Source organism: Patiria miniata, unplaced genomic scaffold (genome assembly GCF_015706575.1).
Source record: "Patiria miniata isolate m_02_andy unplaced genomic scaffold, ASM1570657v1 HiC_scaffold_24, whole genome shotgun sequence".
NCBI classification, from domain to species: Eukaryota; Metazoa; Echinodermata; class Asteroidea; order Valvatida; family Asterinidae; genus Patiria; species Patiria miniata.
Genome location: NW_024037063.1, coordinates 4,462,443 through 4,484,010, shown reverse-complemented (window position 1 = coordinate 4,484,010; position 21,568 = coordinate 4,462,443). Strand labels below are relative to the sequence as shown.

General features: G+C 40.8%; 1 protein-coding gene across 1 annotated transcript; it reads right to left on the bottom strand.

Annotated features, from left to right (window-relative positions):
* Positions 1-2,268: 2,268 nt before the first annotated feature.
* LOC119732155 lies at positions 2,269-17,685 on the bottom strand. Its single transcript, XM_038205563.1, is given in 7 exon segments — positions 2,269-5,209; positions 6,139-9,292; positions 9,295-10,998; positions 11,502-11,648; positions 12,077-12,477; positions 12,699-12,808; positions 17,547-17,685. Coding segments are annotated over 7 exon segments (5,625 nt in total). The 5' UTR covers positions 17,627-17,685; the 3' UTR covers positions 2,269-5,180.
* Between the last annotated feature and the right edge of the window lie 3,883 nt (positions 17,686-21,568).

Here is a 21,568-nt window from a genome sequence, read left to right as displayed (position 1 = left end):
ACCAGAGACCGACTATTTTTTGTTTTTGGCCTTGCATATGATTTTGATTTTATACTGAGCAGGGGTAATTAGAGGGCATGGTGGTAATACAGGTCAAAGTGTACGGAAGAGTAGCATTTTCAGACTTTTATAAAGATATTTAAGGAAGTAACTTATTCTATATACGTGTACAGAGCTTCAAGAATGTAGACTAATTAACTTGGGGTTTTGTAAATTTGAGAATTTAATTTAACAAAAATGGAAAGTTCTTAGGTTCATCTACGTGTACATGAATTTGGTTATGATGTGTGAATGGGTGGTGTATATTTTTATGGAAGTGCCCAAGTTCATTTTATCACGTCTTTAAATTTTTATCGGGCGCAGTCTGTGGATCTACGCAATCTGTTGATCATGTTTCATTATCGGTCAATCGTGCCGCCAGTTTCCCTATCGCACTGCCAGCAGTCGATCACCATTTGAAGATTGTTTTGAATGAGTGAAGTAAAGTCTTAAGATTTCCTACAGAATGGACCAATCGCGCAAGTGCTTTTCTGCGCGCTTGCTTTTCTGCGCGATTGAGTGTCAGTGCAGATCCACCGATTGCTCCCAACATTTTGAGCACCAGAAGTTGATAAAGTTTGATAAATTTCAAGCAATACATACTTGTATGCATCCTGAGAAATGAGTACATGTATGTATGTATTCATATGTGGATGACTAATCTTTGCTAAAATAGATTTTGAGGTTTTGATCTGAGTGTTAAGGTTATGCAGAGTATTTTGAGTCTTAAGACAAATTTCCAGCAGTGTTGCCATGTCATACATGTACATCGAGTCCGAGGGCATACATATGGGACGTTTTAAATCTTTGTGGTTATTTTACAAGATAGCTGCTACATGTACAATGTGCACCCTTTCCTGTAGCCCCATAAATGTGGCCAATTTACCGGACTACCTCCGTAAATAAAGGCCACACTTCCCCCATGTACAAAAACATGTCGACGGAACTTTGTCAAATTTTGATTTTCACATTTAGGCTTAGTTTGTAGTTTATTTTTGCTTTAGAAGCATACTCACCCTCTTTATAGGCTAATCAGAAAGTGCTGCCTTTTTCAGATGTCTAATTTTCGTGAAATTTCATGTTGAAAGTTTGATATGCAAACGTGTGCAAACGAATCTGGAAATTTCACGAAAAATAGACATCTGAAAAAGGCAGCACTTTCTGATTAGCCTATAAAGAGGGTGAGTATGCTTCTAAAGCAAAAAAACCCTACAAACTAAGCCTAAATGTGAAAATCAAATTTGACAAAGTTCTACATGTTTTTGTACATGGTGGAAGTGTGGCCTTTATTTACGGAGGTAGTCCGTAAGTCCAGTAAATTGGCAACATTTATGGGGCTACCTTTTCTGAGGTGTTCCTTGCGAATACATAGAACTTAGTTGGTTTAAAATATACATAGAGACTGGTTTAAATAAATTAATGCCCATATAGTTGGTTGACAATCGTTTGCTGACCTGCATGTAAATTAAGAAGTGCCAAGGCCAAAGTGTATGTTCACACCCCAGAGACTCAAGATTCTGTCCAGTAATGTTTTGTGGAAACATTAGTTTGAAGGTACAACTGTTAAGTGATAACTGAAGTAATAAAACATGTGAAAGCTACTCACATTAGTCCACACAGTGCAGAAGAATCTCCCTGGCTTGTGTCCCAGAGGCTTGATGGAGAGTGAATGACTACAGAGTAAAAACTGTAGAAAATATGGCCGCCACTGCAACCTCAACCTCAGGGGTTTCCAACATTATCAATTCCGGTACAACTATCCTGGGGAAGAGGTTACCACCATATCAGCTGTTCAAGCATTTGTATTACGCCCAATCTAGACCATAGTCCCAACTTAAGTGGTCCAACTTAAGTCCCAACTAATGTTTTTGACCGATGTTCTGTTAGGCGTAACATTTTTATTTTAGGCCAACTAAACAGAGTACCGATTAACTATTTTATCGTTTGGATTTTAGCTGGGAATCACTGTACATGTAGATGCACAGATCTCTGAAAAAAGGCAGCTGTGAGGTTTTAAAGTGATCATCCAGTGGGTGGGATTTTATAAACTAAAATGCCGTCTTCCAAATACACCTTGAGAAATTTAAGTTCACATTCAGATGCTATGACCCTAGTTAAGGCTGGGATCATTAGGTCGCAGTGAAGCTTTGAAATTTTTGTTTACCAAACCACAGGTGTGTAACTGGGAAGAAACAAATCAGAGGAAATTCAAAGCTTTACAAGTCTCAGTACAGTTTGTATAGTGTTTTTCAACTTTTATTTTTGAAATAAGCGTGAAGCTGATCTGAGGAAAAGTTGGATGCTTGAAACTAACAGTCAGTTGGGGGTGGGGTAGCATTAGAGAGTTTGTTAAATTCAAATAGTTACACAAATTCAAAAGATTGTGGTCTTTTACAAAATTACTATCAACAAGAATATTTGAGTGCTTCCTTTTATTACTTTTTTTTTCAACAAAAATGATTAAGGGTTTTTGGCCCTTTCAGATGCCATTTTAGTTTGGAAAGGGTAACCAGGTTATCCAGCACATAAACATGGAAGCCTTGAGGATATTTCTGGAATAAAATAAAGTATTTTATAGTACTTGAAGTCTGACATTGTTTCTTTTTTTTGATCTCTTAAAGTAGGCTCAAAGCAATCAAAGAAACAGCGTATTCCGTAAGTATTATTTAAAATGATTAAGATACCTTCCATCACAAACTACAAAGTGTTGATTTGAAGTGATCACATTTTGGAATTTTACATGTACAATGTTAAGTATAACATGTTGACATAAGACCTTCAGTACACCAACATAATTTGACCAAATCTTAAAATCCTTGATAAATTATGTACATGTATCTCATTTCTTTTTAGTTAAAATCACAAGTACAAAACAATATACTCTTACAGTGTTTTTTCCACATTAAAGTTGAAGGCCTCATTTGTACTGCAACATAAATGAAGGAAAATTTTTGTCCACGGCAAGTACAAGTAGTATGTACACTGTAACCATTTTGTGAACTTAAAGTGGAACAAGCTTGAACTTCTGTCTGGGATGCCTGCTGCGGAAAGTTTCAAGACTTCCAAAACTGCTTCGTATTTACACTCTGTTTCAGCTGAGTTTACTAGCTTTACTTGCTGTTCCGCCTGTTCACAAAATTATTTACAGAATAGGTATACGTGTACATGTTCTCTTTCCATGACAGTTATATTTGAGGTGTAGTTTGCACATGTTATACATGTGTAAACCTTATCTACAATATTACTGAATTGAAAACATGTAGATTATAACAAAAACGGATGCACATGTGTAAATAAAAATAAAAACCTCAAACGGCCCGAATGCAAAGGGCATGTTGTAACATCTCAAAAAGGTCTTTTAAATATCGCTTTTAGTTCTCCCCTTAAGAAATGTGGTTTTATAATCACTTTTTGCTGTACCTCCATCATGCCTTAAAAAAATATGCATGTACAAAATTGTCAAATCAGTAAAAAAAAATAATATAAAAAAGGTTCTTTTAAAAGAAAGTAAATCAGCTGAATGTAAAGGGCTTTTAAGTGCAGCGCAAACTTTTCCACAAAACATGGGTAGATATTCCATGCATTTTAGCTCTAAAAAGTGGAAAGAAAAACAGAAGGCAGTTCTGCTTTTACTGCCAAAATAGAAAAAAAAAAAGTGTTTGCGCCAGATTTATTTTGTCGAATCAGCAATCTGTTCCAGGACTGTAATATCACCTAACAATTCTAACATGGCTGCTTTTACAGGTTGTTCCACAAAAACTCTTAACAGTCAAAAACCAATTAATAAAGTTACATTTGTATGCATGTGACTCTTGGAATATTTTCAAATTACCTCCTAAAGTCAGATAACTAATCTACCATACAAACGTTATTTCATTCAAAGTGATGCACTGGAACAAAGGCTACTACGCTTTATCGAACTCAAGGGTTGAAAATGTGACCTAATGAGGCAAAATGAGGAATGTCCCCCAAAACCTTGTTTTGAGTAATCGACGCCTCAAGTCGGATATACATTAGTAGAAAAATCAAGTTAAAATTTATATTGGTTGTTTTGTATTTTTGAGTAGTCAGGGTATCCAAGATTCATACTATGCATTTTTGTTGGGGAAAAAATACCCCCAAAAGTGGAAAACCTGAAGAACATTTTGTCCATGCTGTTGGTGGCGCAAGGTGCAACTTTTTTTTCAAAGCCGTTTTTCTCAAAATGAGGTTGGCAAGACGTTGTTGACGTTCCTACGGCGTATCTTTGGAATAAATTCAGCTACAGAAATAAATTTGGTATCATTGGAAAGCCCATGATTTGTACTTTAACATGATGTACTTAACCTGAAAAGTCAAAGATGGGGGTTATTCCTCATTATGCTATGGCAGTTAACAAATTGTTTTGGGCCACTTTCCTTGAAAAAGAGAAAGCCCAGTAAGAGAACACACAAAGAATTTATTCTCTTCCATCTGTAACTTTGATAAATAAAAAGTGGCCTATGTGGCTTTTCAAGTCCCGTGTTGTGAGATTGTGCTGTATCTTTTGAACCAAACATCCTAATGAAACAAACTGAAAAGCATTTGGAAGACCAATTATTCTACTCAGCAATACATTAGACACACTTTTACAAACATGTACTTACCCCACTTTTCTGAAAAAATGCTAAAACTCTGGGGTTTTTTTTTCAATCTTATTTGGAAAAGAGTAAACCTGATTTTTTTTTTTTTGTAATCAAGAAACTGTAGTCTTGAATTGGAATGTCATGGGGAAAAATCCAAAACCTTGAAAATTCAAACTTAGTTTTTTCCCATAAAACATCTCTGATCTTCTAAAAAATAAACACGTTTTTGAATACAGCTGCACAATGAATAAATCAAAATGGGGAGAAATAAATTGGAAGTCCAAAGTTCACATCCCCCTGCAGACGAGGGATGTTCGAAGACCGGGAATGAGAAATGTCATACTGTTGTTCTTAGTGACAACAGGGAAGCCATTTTTCTGTGGTCACAGATGTGATGCTGCCGATAGCCTGGAGTGACGATCTCCTGGAATCTTGGAGTAGGTACCGCTTTGGAAGAGTGACATCTTAGTCCATGTCAAGGCAGCAACATTCTATTGCTGTAAGAAGTTCCACCTGAACAAGCGTTGCTCACCTTAGTCAACTGTTTCGCTGCATGATACAAGTACCTTTAACAAAAGAAGAAATTTTCAATTTAATAATAGTAATACAACATTTTTTGGGAGGGAGAGCCTGATTTGCTGGGAACATTGATTCATTGGAACTTTGCTGATGGATTGCAAGGTAGGCCACATTATTTTTAATATATATCTATGGAAGAAAAAAAATTGAGTCAGAGCTGGGGTTAGACCCCCCCCCCCCCCCCCCCTGGATACGCGCCTGCTGTCATTTTGAAGAAAATAATAAAAGAAGGCCATTTCTAAAGATGTGTCAAGTGACACATTTTTTTTGAAATATCTGTTAGTACATGTAGTTGGTTTGTAATTCGGCGAATCCGTGAATGGGTGCGCGCAAACGTTGACACAACGCGCATGAGTGCGTGGTTGTTATTATTCGACATTTCAGTGCGTGACATCGCGTAGCTGCAATCGACTGATTGAGAACGTGCTGATTTCGGGTGCAAATCAAAACATGCCTTGCCAACTTTTGAATTGAAACCGAGATCCTAGAATATTGTATTCTCCGAATACACAGCACAGTATTGACAAAGCTAAAACTTTATCAGGTTGGCCGTTAAGCACCAGTGTATATTTTGAGCACTTTTGTTCAAGCGATAAAAATGCACAAATGACGAATGAGCTACTCTACATTAAATTAAACTGAGTTCACTTTTGAATCCTGAACAAGTGGGCATTTTTGGGGCTTGAATCGAGAAAAAGTTTGATTGAGTCTTCAAAAGTTGCCGTCAACAAAAACGTGGCACCTGACAATAACATGCTACAACTTTATGATAAAATAACATCGCACTTGTGTGCTTTTGTTTTTGAATATTCAAACCAGCAAAAAGATATTTGAATATTCAGTGATGATCGAATATTTGAATATTCAGTATATTCTGGACAGCCCTAGAGTGGATACCGTCAAGCATAGTATTTACCTGAATTTTGAGGAGCAGGGTTTGAGGCACCAAATCCCTGTTGGTCCACACCTACATGTACAGCAGTTTCAGCCTTAACATTCCTGAGAACAACTCTTCTGATGTCTGGCGACTGGTCTGGCAAGGAATGGTACTGCTGGGAATGGCCTACAATCGTAGTCTGTACAGGCTTCACATCACGTAGACCTCTGTTGGGATTATTATCCGAATGCCTCTGTTGAACTACAGGTGGAATCAATGTTTGAGTTTGGGTCATGTGCATTCCTGGAGGTTGGGGGAGGCCACCACTAGGATGGGTTTGGGGCCGAGTGCTAGCGGCAGACTTCAGTTTCCTTTGAAGCAAGTCCATCTTCTTGCGGACGAGACAGGAAAGGTCAGCCGTTTGGTTTTGCCGCTTGTAAATATCCTTGATCCTATGAAGAACCCTGAAGTGGTCTCTTTCCGACAATCCTGGAACTCCACTTAAAGGCCTGAAATTCCAGTCCTCGATACCAGCTTTATCAATATCCTCTGAAGAAAAACGTTGCGCCAGTGACTCCATCTGAAGGTGAGCATTGGCAGTAATGTCCTCATATTTCTCGATGATACTTTGAAATGAATTTTTTTGAGAATCGGGGGCTGAATTTTGGCCATCTCTCAACAATGCCAAGGTCTTTGTTGCTTTGTGCCACACGGTGTTATACTGAACCAGGAAAGAAAAACAACTTTGGTTGAATGTTTTTTTGTCTATCTGAAAATGAGACATTTTCCTCGTGGCTTTATTGGCCGAGTGACGCAAAGCAGATAATTTTGAAGAGATACCAAATAGATCATCAACAGCATTGTCATCAACAAGTCCATGAGAAGGTTCACTGGTGATTTTTGAACTAGAGCGACATTCCTCGTTAGATTTTTTACGCTGATCATAATCATCTCTAGGGGACGTCTTTTGGTGGTAGCCTCTACCACGGCTTGATGAACGTGATCTACTCCGCTGTTGAGATGAGCTATGCCGGTGCCTTGATGATCTACTGTAATGTGAATGGCTAGTCCTATACGGTGACCGCGTTTTCTTTTGTGGGGATCTCCTGCTATGTGGAGATCTGCTCCGATGTGACTGGCTTCTCTGTTGTGATCTACTTCTATTTGGGGATATATCACTTCCACTTCCAAAAGGTGATAACCCTTTGTAAGGTTCCGATTCACGGCTACTCTTGGAGGACCAACTCGTGGAGGATTTCACACTGCAGCTACTGCTATTACTGTATCTTCTTGATCTGGATGTTCCTCCACTTGGCTTCCTAGACTTTTCTTGTGTCCCTGAAAAAGATGTTTGCTTTGAGTTAGTGTCCATTAAAGCCTTGTTGTCTTGTACTTTTGATTCTCTTTGGCCTGTGCTGCACGGTCCTTTTGTTAAAGCTTCATCACTGGAAGATGCAGATTCTTTTGAAACAGAAGTGTCACTTGAAGGGTCTGGTCTTGTGGCAGCTATGTTTAGGTTGCTCACATGTTGCAGCTTTTGTAAGAACTGCGTAGTAGGACTGTTGGAGCCGTCTTGAACAGCTTTCACAGCTTGCTTCAACTTAACAACATCCTCATTCTCTTTCGATGTCCTTTTGGTGTCTGAACAAGCTGGCTGAGGTAGGGTGGTTGAACAAGTTGTTGTCTGGCTTACTAGCTTCTGCTTCTTGACTCTTGGGTCGTTATTACTCACTGTGCTTTCCTCTTTCTTTCTGAGCAGACCACTTTCAGTTTTAACATTCACAGGATCCTCAACAGACGGTTTTGAATTTTCAAAGTCACAACTCCATGATAGTGTGTTCAAATTTACTTCAAACTTCCTACCAAACTGGGCCGACAAAGCAGCTCTTGGATCAACTGGTTTGTTTTGACCAGGCATGTTTTCCATGAGTATCTCGTGCGGCTCTCCTTTCATTATCAGGGGTCGACCATAAAACAGCTGCTTGGATTTTGTTTTCTGTTTGACCGTAGCATTAGCTCTTTCTTCATTTGATGATCCCTGTGCAAGGCAAGAGCTTTGAGTTGCCTGCTCCTGACCTACTTCATTGTGATCGAGACACTCTGCCACTCCTTCGAGAATGTGCTCATCATTCATGTATGTTGAAACCATTTCATTTCTCTGTCCTTGAGGCACTAACAAGGTTTCCCTGTTTCTGTGGTCAAAAATAGTAACAGGGTTACTTTCATTTCTCTCAGAAGTACACTTTTGGACAAAGTTCTCCAAAGCAAGTTGAAGAACTCTCCTTTGATCTGAAGTCGATGCCTCCAATATTTGCTGTTGGAGTATCTTTATAGCTTCTTGTACAGGAGCAGAGGTGATTACTGATGTCATTCCACTGTTGTGTGCAGCATTTATCCCTTCATTTTGATACAATGGAGGTCTGTAAGTGATAGGAATTCCACCTGAGCTGATGCCCACGAAAGTTGTTACATTGTGAGGCCTGTTGGTTTGTTCTACAGCTCCTGATAAAGGGATGTTGCAGGTTTGACCGACACATGCACCTGAACCTTCCCAATGTGATAAGGACCCTCTGTACAAGGTTTCTCTTGACGACTCATCAATTTCCATATCTTGCACTTCCAAGTTATCTCTAGCGACTTCAGACTCTTTTACAGGACTGGGACCTGAATCACTTGAAGAAATTTCTTCCAGACCCAATGAACTTCGGTACGCTGTCAAATCACTGTTAATAGTCTCTTGAAAGGCAGCCAAGTCAAAATCAATGACTGGATCACGTGCAGCAGCAATCATGAGATTCTCTGGTGATGGAATTGTAAAGGTCTGTTCAGATGAGGCACTTGAGGTATAGTCCCTATCTTTTATGGGGTCATACTCTTTACTTTGAAGCCGTATGTAAGGTGCTTGTCTGCACTCCTGTGATTTGCTACTCTCTTGGATTCCTTCACCGCTTGGCGAATTCCCTAACGATGAAGCACCTTCTGCATACTTCTTAGCAGGTGAGTGATCTCTGAACTGCCCTGGTTCTTCCATCTTAGATGATGCTGCCTTGTATATTTCTTCCTCTACTTCAAAAACATGAGAGGTATCATCAGATTCAAAATATTTGGGACAGTGATATCGAACCTTGCCTCTAGCTCTTCCTTGAGAAAATCCTCTCCCGCGAGAAACTCCTCTACCTCGAGAATATCCTCTGCCTCGGGAAAATCCTCTGCCACGAGAAAATCCTCTGCCTCGAGGAAATCCTCTGCCTTGAGGAACTTCTCTCCCACGAGAAACCCCTCTCCCGTGAGAAACTTCTCTCTCGTGAGAAACTCCTCTCCCCTGAGAAACTCCTCTCCCACGAGAAACTCCTCTCCCACGAGAAACTCCTCTCCCACGAGAAACTCCTCTACCGCCAGAAAATCCTCTACCTCGAGAAAATGCCGTACCAGGAGAAAAGCTTTTTCTTTTCCATAGCCTTTATCTTGAGAAAAGCCCCCACGTGGGAAATACTTTCTTTCTCGAAAATAACCTCCATCTCGAGACTTTTCAGTGGCAGGAGAACGTCTATCACAATGACAGCAATCAAACTCCTGGCTAGGTGATGACTTGCTCAATTTTCGATCATCTCCATAGGTTTCACGTGACACTGGTACATGTATTTTTGGTGATTGAGATCTTCCTCCTGTCTTTGATTGGCTAGGCGATGCCTTGCTCAATTTTCGATTATCTCCATAGGTTTCACGTGACACTGGTACATGTACCGGTATTTTTGGTGATTGAGATCTTCCTCCTGTCCTGGACTGGTTACTATCAAAAGGCCTATAACCCTTTATGTGACGCTGATCCCTTTGAACATGATGTGCGTCACTCTTGGTGCATTTGGCAGTTGATCCGCGGTCATCTTGTAAACTCACTGGTACCGATAGTTTACTGATGGGGCCTTTTTGTCTCTGTTTGCCTTGTAATTTGTCCTTTCCTTTCTCCTGCTTTGACGGAGGTGTTGGATTTCCCGTTTTTTCAATACGTCTAGTTTCAATTGATTTTTTTGAGTTAGTGACAGTTATTTTCAACCTTCCCAAACTAGACTCTGTTGTGTTCTGACTGGACTCCGAATGTACCGATTTTCTCTCGTTACTGTTCCTTTCCGGTGCGTTTCTTTGGGGTGGATCCTTTGTGACAGGAGCGGACTTGAGAGACGGTGGGGTGATTTTAGGCAAGTCAGTTAACTGTTCACTTTCAATGGTCGCAAATGTTTCATCTTCAGATGATGATCCAAATCCAAGCAGGGCATTGTTGATCCGATCTGTCCTTACTGCCTTTAGTTTCTCAAGGGCCTTGAGATGCTTTTGTCTCATCTCCTCTAGCCTTGGGTCATCTAATTTGGTTTGACTTGGTTTGAAATTTGAAAACCGATCCGATAAGTTCATTCGGCCACATGTTGGCTGGATCTCAGTCCTATGTTTTTCCTCAGGGTTCTCAGACATTTTCCGAACTTTGTTTTCTTTTTCACCTACATCTACACTTTTGGCAAATGGCCTTGCATGTGATTGGCACATCTTATCTTTGTCCCCTGTTGATGTGACACAAATGTCAACTGAATTCAATGCCAAGGATCCTAGATGAGTCTTAGTTCTTGGTGGTCTGGCAAGAGGTGAACATCCAGACACATCAGCTTTTCTTTTTCGTTCCAGTCGTTCAGGTACTACAGTCTCTCTCACATGTGACGGCACAGCTGCATGTCCTTCCTGTTCTGATGAGCCTTCGGATGAAGCTGTCCGTGTGCATGAGAAGGCATCTCCATTCAGTGGTTGGGTGGTCTCAGAAACTCTTGATGCAAATGTGATGGTGGCATACGGAAGACAGTGCCGTGGGCGCTTGCTTGGAAGAGCCTCTTCATCATACTCAAACAGGAAAATCTGAAATATATAAAAGCACTCATTCAATGACTTTTCTTGACGTTTAATTCCATTACTTTCCTTTCAGATTGCAACACGGAACTGTAATCTAATGATTCTTCATTGAAAGAAAATACTTGATGGGCCAGTTGTCAATGTAACGGAAGTTCACTCTCCATCAGTGTTGTAATCGAGTCCATCACAAGTTCCAACATGTCCCTGCAGGTCCATCACAAGTCTTTCAGTCAAGTCACCAACTATTCAAATGAACTGTGACATATTCCTTTGTTATTGTTCATCCTGTTACTTGTGACTGGACATACGAAAAGGACTACTATGATGCACTTGACTACAACACTGTTGTCCATCATGTTATGGACACCATAAAAAACAAGGACAAATAGATTATCAAGTGCAAAATCAAAGTTGCATGATTTCAAGTTTTCAACCAGGTAAATCTCTTGCAGCTTTAATGTCATGCTGGATCGTCCAATACCAGCAGTGCATAATCCTTTGCATTTTACCTGTGATTTACTAAGCTGTCTGAAGATTGGCTCACTGGTGCTGGGTTTGCTGCTGGAGATATGGCATTCAGCATTAGGCGTAGGCTCCAATGCGGGCTCTCTCGTTGACATCCTTTTGGTCACCGTCTTAGTCCGTCCCTTTAGTATCTAGACCATAAGCAGAACAAAACAAAACTGCTTTCACAGGTGTTGCAAATGGTTGATTAATACAGTGAATGTCTTATCAATGACGTTTTAAAGGTTGTACCATATATATATTTTTTATAATTGATGATCCTCCAGCCAAAAAATACATGTACATGTCGTTTCAGTTTCAAGCTATAGTTGAAAATGGGACCTTCCTGGAGCTTGATTCATCCCTGAAAACTTCGGAGAGTGATTTCACAGTGGACAGTCTTTTATTGTTTAGTGCATGCGTGTGTGGTACGAAGGAATTTAAATTGTTCGTGGAAAGATATCTGACAAGTTCATGTCTCTCAAAAGTGTTAAAAAAGCGCCCTCTCTCGTTAGCACATGTAGCCCATATTCAGCAAGAGCCTTCCCACGAAGAGTAAGAAATATCAAGTTTCACACACCTTATAGATAAGCATGCACGGATGCCTGAAGCCCTTCTTTTCAGCCCACTGAAGTACAACGTCCGAGTACAAGAACACATTGACCCCTTGGTCAACACTGCCTAGTGGTACATTCAAGCTCTGACAGCTGAAGTCTCCACTGCCGCAAACAGCATCAGCTTCATGCTCCCACTGCGTCAGCCCAAACGCAAAGGACTCTAAAGGTTCCTTAGTGAGTTCTTGTTTGAGTTCTTGCTTCTTTCTGAAGAAGCCCTGTTGCAGCTTCTCATTCAAGACAAGGCAGACCTTATCCACGCACCACCTCTCCTCCAATTTTAACTGTTCATCAAGAACTTGTGTGTTGACAAGTCTCTGGATGTCCTTGGCTTGTCTTGACCCTGGTTCTAGAACATGTCTGCATCCTGAGGAGGAAAAATTGACAAATTAAATATACATGTATATCAACGTACTTCATTTGTGCAGATTCCTCACTTTCTACCAGAAAAAAAAGACAAAAGCAGCCTTAGCGCAAGAATTGCAGGCAACTATTTGATAAAATCAAGCTAAATAATGCTTGCTCAATTTTGAATTTCTAGATTAACATGCTTTCACAGTACCCATAATGCGGAAAGGAAATATATACCTTGACTTGGACACCTCTGGACCTTTGGAATGGCGAATCTTCTTGAAGCATATGTATTGAAGCGTTCCTCGGATCCAGTTTTCTGATCCATCTTGCTCGACTTTTTACAGCTATAGATAAAGAGCAAAAGACATGTATATTATATGCATTCTGACTTTCACATTGTAGAACACAATCACTATTTTGTAGGGGGATGTACATGTACGTTTTTATAAATGTACAGTCCCAAATTGGTAAAAACAAAATTAACCAGACTTCCATGTGCACTTTGAAGGGAGATAGCCAATACATTCCCTTGGGCCCCCATGTAGTTCCATTCCTCATTTGTACAATTTTCTTCATCCATTTCATCCCATGTACACGTACAATTGTAGTTCAATTTTTTTTTTACATAGGGCAGTACAAACAACATAATGGCATTTTAATGAGAGTGTGCAACCTCATAAAAATATCCAGACAAAACATTCACTATAATGAAAACTGAAAACATGCGTCATGCTTTGGCGAAAAATTATTCAACCCAGGCTTTTATCTTTCCAGCTTATTTTTCCAAGACCATTACCACCAATGAACATATTGTTTTGTACTGGCCTACATTGTTTAATACATGTAGGCTTCTTTTTGCATTTCATAGTTGACCACTGTGATAAATCAATCTCGAGGTCACCTTTCCAGACAAAACAAGCTTGGAGCAACCATAGAGCAAGGTCCTTGCTCTATGGAGCAACAGGTTCTGAACTAGTCCTGGCACAAGCCTGGATTTTGATTTCATTCCCCTTTAACAGCAGTCCGTGATAAGTGACAAGCGAGGTCGCTATCAACAAGATGAATCAAACCCAGTCTTGGCAATATTGGCAGCGCTACTCAGGAAGCTCCAAGCATACATGTACCTTACATGCAAATGTACCTATCAGAGCGCAAGTGAAATTGATTGATTCATCTTGATGATAGAGCCCTCCAGCACTTTGGCAACGGACAGGACTGGCTGCAAAATAGGGGAATAAAAATTCCTATTCAGTCTTGGACTAAGAATATAGCTCTGAACGTATTTATAGCACTGAGGTGTTTGGTAAAAAATGTGACCTATAGGAATGTTAATAAATGGGACAAAGACATTTTTGCAACTGAGCGCCCAACTTCCAAGTACATGTACGTACTAGCCAGTTACGGTATGATCTTGAAAAAAAAAGCGAGTGTGGGGGGGGGGGGGGGGGGGAGGCCAGGTGGTTATTACCCACCCAACATTTTGTAAACATTACTTCCCTTTTGTATAAGCGCCCTTTGTACACAAGCGTTTACATGAACATCCCCAATGTAGGCCTATATTTGTAAAGAGTGCCCTTTTTGGAAAACTAGTGTCCTTTTTTTATAGCAAGTGCACATATTTTAACCAGCAGCCTTTTACGTGTGTCCTTTTTAACATTTCTTTTTGACAATACATTTTTAGTTTTGAGTAAAGTTTTCCCAGTTAATCAATAATTCTTTCACTTTTTGAGCTGACTCTTCTGGTGACAAATGAGTTCACTTTTCAACTTGTTTCAAGTTGATTCCCGGAATTTCAAGTGTTGAATGTTAACTCTTCCAGTTTTGAGCTGACACTTCCGATGTCACATGAGTCAATTTATCAACTTGTTTCAAGTTAATTCTGTCTCCCCCCCCCCTTCATGTTTTGATGGGGAGTTTTTGTCATGTTTTCAGTTAAACCATACGACATCTCTTCATGAAATGTTTTTTAACATGTGTACATGTACTTTTACATTATGTACAAAATAGTGTACATGTATATGTTAAATATTCATGCCACCTTTTGCTGTTGTACGTCCCATTGTTGCCAGTACATGTACATGTATTGATTGCTCCTGGTACCTGTATACATTATGGCCGACAACAGAGAGTGCCCAGTAAATACATGGAGATCACAAAGCTGCACATTCACTGTGATGATTAATTATATACATGTACATGTACATAATGTCTACATGTGCATAGTGCCTACATGTGCATAGTGCCTACATGTACATGTACATGGAATGGTTCTGGTCTAGCTCCAGTGCACCACATTGCTCATGTACATGTACTGTACAATGTATGTACTGTACAATGTATCTGTTTACTACAATCCTGGCCAAATCTCGCTGCCCCCCCCCCTTCAATGTTGTCTCTCATTGCACGGTGTGTGCTCCATCAGCTGGAAAGACCAACATTGACCAGGGGAGTGGGGGAGCGGGTGACCGTGGCAGGCTCAGAAGTGTCTCAACCATTATGGCCGGGATTGTAGCTTGGCCACCCCTCACAAATAAATCCTCATAATATCAGGGAATACTTTGTCTATGTGATTGTGATAATTAATGAATTACATAGAAATTAGTTTTGGTCCCTGACCTTTTCGACAGTGATGGCAATCCAGCTCCAATGCACCGCATTTTGTTCATGCATGATGCAATACCTTTTGTGCTTCACCACCCACAGAAATAAATCCTCCTAGCCTAATCAGGGGATGCTTCATCTGGGCTTATTGAAAGGTTCTGGTCCCTGATCATTTAGACTCTCATGGTGGGGGAATCAATCATCCCGGCTTTAGCTCCACTCTGCATTGTTCATTTATGTATTGTTATGTAGTATAGGTTTACTTAACGACCCACTGAAAAAGAGTGTTCATTTCTCCATGATAAGGGCATCATTGCTCAATGATTAAACAGTGCTTTACATATGTGCTTTATAAAGAGTTCCCTAGCAACCATTGTCAGCTTTGGGGTCTTGATCTTGATTGACATAGCGGATAAGCTCCTACAGGAACATCACTCAGCTTGGAAGCTTCCTTTATATGAGTGATGGTCCTTCTTAATCACCCCAATTATAAATGGTAATTGGACTGGCTCCTTCTTTTTGAATGGGAACTGTGACTGTGAGAACCCCAGCACAGCACAGGCACCACTCGACTCCAAAATGCGCTTTTAAAAATGTCCATCTACATGTACATGATCATGGGCGTCGCGAGGGGGGGGGGGGGGGGGGCACTTGCCCCCCCCCCCGAAAAGAAAAAAACAAAACAAAACAAAAAGGCGCGAAGACAAAGTGGTGTAAATTTAATGAGTTGGGGGGGGGGAGGGCAAAAATGTCCCTGCCCCCCTCTAAAACTGATAAATCGAGAATGTATTGAGAAATACAAGCATTTTTTGGCAAACATTTTGTTTGCCCCACTCTAGAAAAAATCCCGGCGACGCCCATGTACATGTTGCACACTGTACAACACATGTACATGAAACTCACCTTACAATGTTAGGTTTTCATATTGCTCTGAATGCTCAAAATAGGCTCCTCAATCCTCATTGTTGAATAGGCACATTTCACTTGTGCTTCGTCTCAGTTCAGTGTCATTATTTCCTTTCATTTAATCATATGCATAGTCATACATGACCACATTTTGCTGTTGCACTGCATATTGTGCAGTTTCGGGATTGTGATTCTATTCCTTGCTGGCTCAAGGCCACCGGCACATTCGGCCCGGTACTGCTGGTGATCGAGCCGTGCTTGGCTCGTTCAGCCTCGTCGCGAGTCGTCGGGGAGAGCACGGCGATCCCGGGGCGGCCTTGCTCGTAGCCCGACTGCGTCTGGCCGTACAGTACTATCGCAAGCTCTGTAGTACGGCCAGACGCTGAATGCTTCCAAAAAGACTGAATTTTTTTGGCCGCTGATGTAGCGATTTTGCTACATCTTTTGATCGAGATTATCTTTTCATCCAGGACAAACATTTCCACAGTTAAGGTTCTTAGTCGTTAGAGCAACTCATACCTTTTCGAAAAAACGTTCTTTGGTCTCAATACTTTCATCCATCTGGCCAAAAGACGACTTTCAGTCATCATCTTCCACAAATATCGTCCCGAAAATGCTCCCCCATGCGATTTCAAAATGGCGGCCGCGCTGTAACTCATGAATATGCATACACAGTCTGTGACGTATGACCTCGTGTTTTTGGACGTGCGTGCGGCGGCGCCGTACGTACATATGTACATGTACATTACTTGTAGACAACAGCCCAGTACGTGCATGCACACCGCCGCGCGGACGTACGTGTGCATGCACGTACTGGGCTGTTGTCTACAAGTAATGTACATGTACGTACATGTACGTACGGCGCCGCCGCACGCACGTCCAAAAACACGAGGTCATACGTCACAGACTCTTTATGCATATTCATGAGCTACAGCGCGGCCGCCATTTTGAAATCGCATGGGGGAGCATTTTTGGGACGATATTTGTGGAAGATGATGACTGAAAGTCGTCTTTTGGCCAGATGGATGAAAATATTGAGACCAAAGAACGTTTTTTCGAAAAGGTATGAGTTGCTCTACGACTAAGAACCTTAACTGTGGAAATGTTTGTCCTGGATGAAAAGATAATCTCGATCAAAAGATGTAGCAAACTCGCTACATCAGCGGCCAAAAAAATTCAGTCTTTTTGGAAGCATTCAGCGTCTGGCCGTACTACAGAGCTTGCGATAGTACTGTACGGCCAGACGCAGTCGGGCTACCTTGCTCGGTGCCACGCATGCATGCGGTGAAGCCATGCGGTCATCCCGCCAATACCCGTTCACATGCTCGTCCAGCGTGGTCTTATCTGTTGATCCCTTCTTCAAGTATTTCAGACTATTCTCGTGGGCCTGTGTGCGGGGTACGATGCGTGGTGCCTATCCATCCACCACGAATCACCCCACATGACCTTCCCAACTTTGAAGTCTTCGATTTCGTGGTACGAGAAATGTTGAGCAGGGTTTGAATCCGGCCATTTGGGATTTGCAGGCCCAAGTTTTTTTTTTATAGAAATTATAAAAAAAACTCATGAACTCACCTTAGTTTGAAACGATGTGGGGTCCAGCAACACAGTCGACGAAGGTCTGAACCTGGCTTCACTGCAACGAGTTTCACCATACTTAAGCCTTACCTTTCCTTATGATTCCTTTGCTTTTCATGATTCGGAAAATAATTCTAAATCTCACCTTTACTACAGGTTTTATATGAATAAGATGCCTTGCTCCATGCTGCCAACTACCAGTTGTCTTACTGAGTGCAGAGGCTGTTACTGGCAAACCCGATTTTCTGGCTGTTTTGATGCATTTTCAAGGCAGCAAACTAGCTCGACTTTGAGAATTCTACTCAAGTGCTGTGCTATGCTGCCGCATTTCATGTTACATGAGCATGTGCATGCACACTGTACAAATACATTACGCGTAGCGCGTGCAATACAATAGCACCGCCGTTGTTTGGTAACAAAATTCCGCGCCCTCTTCCATTATCTTTCTGTGCATGTGAATAATCCTCGCGCACAACATAGCAGACGATCGATAATATTTCAGCCAATCAGCGCGTTATATGAAAGATTTTCTTTGCGCGACTGTACGATTGTCTGCGAGGGGGTGTTCTTGCATGTTGTAAATCAACAAACTAAACCATCCATTAAACTGTAGTCTTGTACGGGTTAATGAACAGGACCATTTTCCTGGTAATGAGACACATCTTAGGAATGGCTAGTATCAGCACAAAAGTAAGGCCCCCCTCGCGTGGGTGGACTGGTGGACTGGACTGGGGCCAGAGTGAATCAGTCAACCCACGGACTTATATGGTAAACCAATCATAATTTGCCGTCTTGCCCTTTACTCCAAGACCCAAGTGGACCATTAATTTAGTGAACAATTCCTAATAGGGCAATAGACCCGGCCGATAAATATGATTGATTATAAGAAATGTAAACCCCGTAGAATCTGGGAATCAGATAGAGAACATCATTCACAGCCAACCGAATTGCGATTAAACCAAATCAGCTCAAGTACATGTATACAAATTTACCCCTTTCTGTCTTTCTATATAAGCCTTGTCCATACTCCTGCCGAGCGGGTTATAGTATGACCAACGAGATATGAATAAATCGAACCCACAATTCACCCACCGTCCCCAAACATTATATGGAATAACCCTTCAACCACTGTTGGTTTGTTAAAAAAAAAAAGATGGGCATTATTAAACTGCAGGACCTCGGAATATTCACGTGACTAGGAAATGGCGCGAAAGTATAGGGCCACCTGTCATTTGGGTCCAATGTCCAAAAGTCAAAGGCGACGGAAACCGTTGGAATGTATTGTGTTTGATTTGTGGTGTTTGTAAAAAAAGGGGTGTAGAGGTTTTTTTTTTTTTTTTTACTTTTATCTCAGGAAAATAAGGAACTCGTAATTATGGACTTAGGAATTTTCAGTGCTGGTGGGGGAGCATGTTTTTGTACAAGGGCGGATCCGGAGGCGGGGGCAACGGGGCCACCCCCCCCCCAAAAAAAAAAAGAACCAATTTTTTCTTTGAGTGACGCCGCAATAAAGGCAGGCACTGCGTACCTCAAAACAAATCTTTTCCTCAAAACAAATTGGTTAAAATGGTTAGAAATTGCCTCAGATCGCACCACAGAGCATCTAGAATGCAAACAAATTTCGGGGCCCTTAAGCGGGCCCGAACCCCACGCCGTAATTTGTTGGACCCACTTTAGGGGGGACACAATTTCTCCCCCACCCAAAAAATATTGTGTTCTGGATCCGCCCTTGGTTTTTCAAGGGGTACCAAGGGCGGACCAAACAACATTTCCAAAAATCTGTAGGCCACCGCAAGTGCTGCAGTTTCATAAAAAAAAAAGCCATCAAGATTACTCTTCGTTTTAATCCCCCCACAAATTTACTTTTGTGAAAGACACTTTCAAACCCCAAGACAACGACTACCGGAAATAAACTGTTTAATTAAAGTGGTAATTGGCAACTGCGATCAAGTTAAAAGTCAAACCATGGTCAAACAAAGGCACACATAATGGAACACTAATTACAAACTACATGTAATTTAATAACCTTGCTATGTTTACATTTAAGCCTTCATTATAGCAACAACTTTCTACAGTTGTGAAATGCATTCTAACCTAGTCCATCTAAATCTAAAATGATCAGCTTGTATAATTTTAACATCTACAGATAAACGTATTGTACGAGTATACAGGGGTGTGTTAAAATCACAAACATGGGGGGGGGGGGGAGTCTGAACAGATAGGTATGCAACGGAAGCGGAGGGCATTATGTTATCAGAATAAACCACATTTAGTTAATCTTAGTCGGTCAGCGTCTGTCATGACCTATTATAGCTGCCGGGTTATGTTGACTAGTAAAAATAATGATTTAAATTATAGATTCATAAAATAGACCTCAACCCATGGCAGACGATGACGTCTGATAGTGGAAAACAGACAAAATACGATTCGATTGTTCAAACAAAATGAGAGTCCCAACAGAAGATGCCAGATTTGAGAAAAGAAAATAAGCGTGCTCTCAACAAATTTCCCCCTTTTTTTTCTTTAAATATGAAACCCAAGGTTACAAACGTTTACAATTTCGCAAGTATAATGAACGAGATTGAATAAACTATAGCTATCTGTATATTTCTACACCTTTTTCATTTTAACCTTAGCCACAAGTCGAACAGGGTGGAAAGCCAATTTCATAAGCTTGGCTTACCAGTCATTATGATGTTTGTAAGCAACATTTTTTTAAGTATAAAATATATTTTGGGGGGTTTGGGTTTCGTGTTTTTTTACTCACCCTGCATGAACAAGATTTAATAAACTTATAGCTAGCTGAATATTTCTACAGCTTTTCATTTAAACCTTAGCCACAAGTCGTATTTGTTTTGATAGATACTAAACAAATTAATTATTTAAAGGGCAAAACTGAATAATACATGTACATGTATATTCAAACTCTATGTACACCTGTATTATACTCATGTGATTATACATGTATTGACAAAGGAAGTGAAATTGAACTTTTGTACATTGTTTCGCTTGTTAAAAACACTGACCTCATAATTAGCACGTTTGTGACTAGCGGTAAGAACCCTCTCCCGTTAAAAGAATACAATTTTTAAAATCTGACCACGGATAGTATAGAATCCTGCACTTCATGTTTCCAAAAGCATGTTATAAAACTTATATTATGTACAAAATGTATGTGAAGGAGATCTGAAATTGAAACAACGTACATTTACTGCGTTTTAGTGGTTTAACAAAGGAGAGAGGCAGTGATTTGTGGTAAGATATCACTTCATTGAAAGAAATGCATGACCAATTGAAAATCTGACCATGGATATTTAAAATCTACACTCTTCTTTCTAAAAACATGTCAAACCCTCACAACTATAGAGTATGCCAGCGGACAGCATTTAAAGCATTTTGAAAAGTATTTTTGCTTGACCCATGGTCTTTCCCTATAATGAATCTCCAACCTTGCAAGCATGTAGACCTCAGACATAATTAATGAGGGCACACTTTGTTCACATGTGCGCTTGCCTATGGGAGATTGGTTGATCATCTCGGCCCCGCCAGCTGGAGCGCTTCCATAATAGGAAAGTCCAATTATAAACTGACAAATCGTGATGTCATTGGCCATGTTCAGACACCGTGTTAGCTAAAACGGTAAAAGTTAAAAAGGTCGCTCACCACGGGAGGCCCGTCGTAAAAAAAAACTACCGAGCGTCCAGACATCGTTTTAAGTATAGCAAGTTCAACTAGAAGCAGTTTATCTCAGTTTCTAAGGTCACGTAGAACTTCCGCCTCCGTAAAAACCGCGCGCTAAAAAGAGCCTTCACTCTTCCATTTTTACATTCCGCTACACGTGGTCTAAGCCTCTCACCGTCGTGATGTGTGATGCCATGCCGTGTTTGACATCGCAGCCTCGGCCGGTCATGTAGCGTGGCACACGGTAAACATGACGACAGTCACTAGTCCACCGCGTCGATTTCCCGATTTTTTTGGAAGTCATCGTACATCGGCCTTATGCCTACACCATTTGTGAT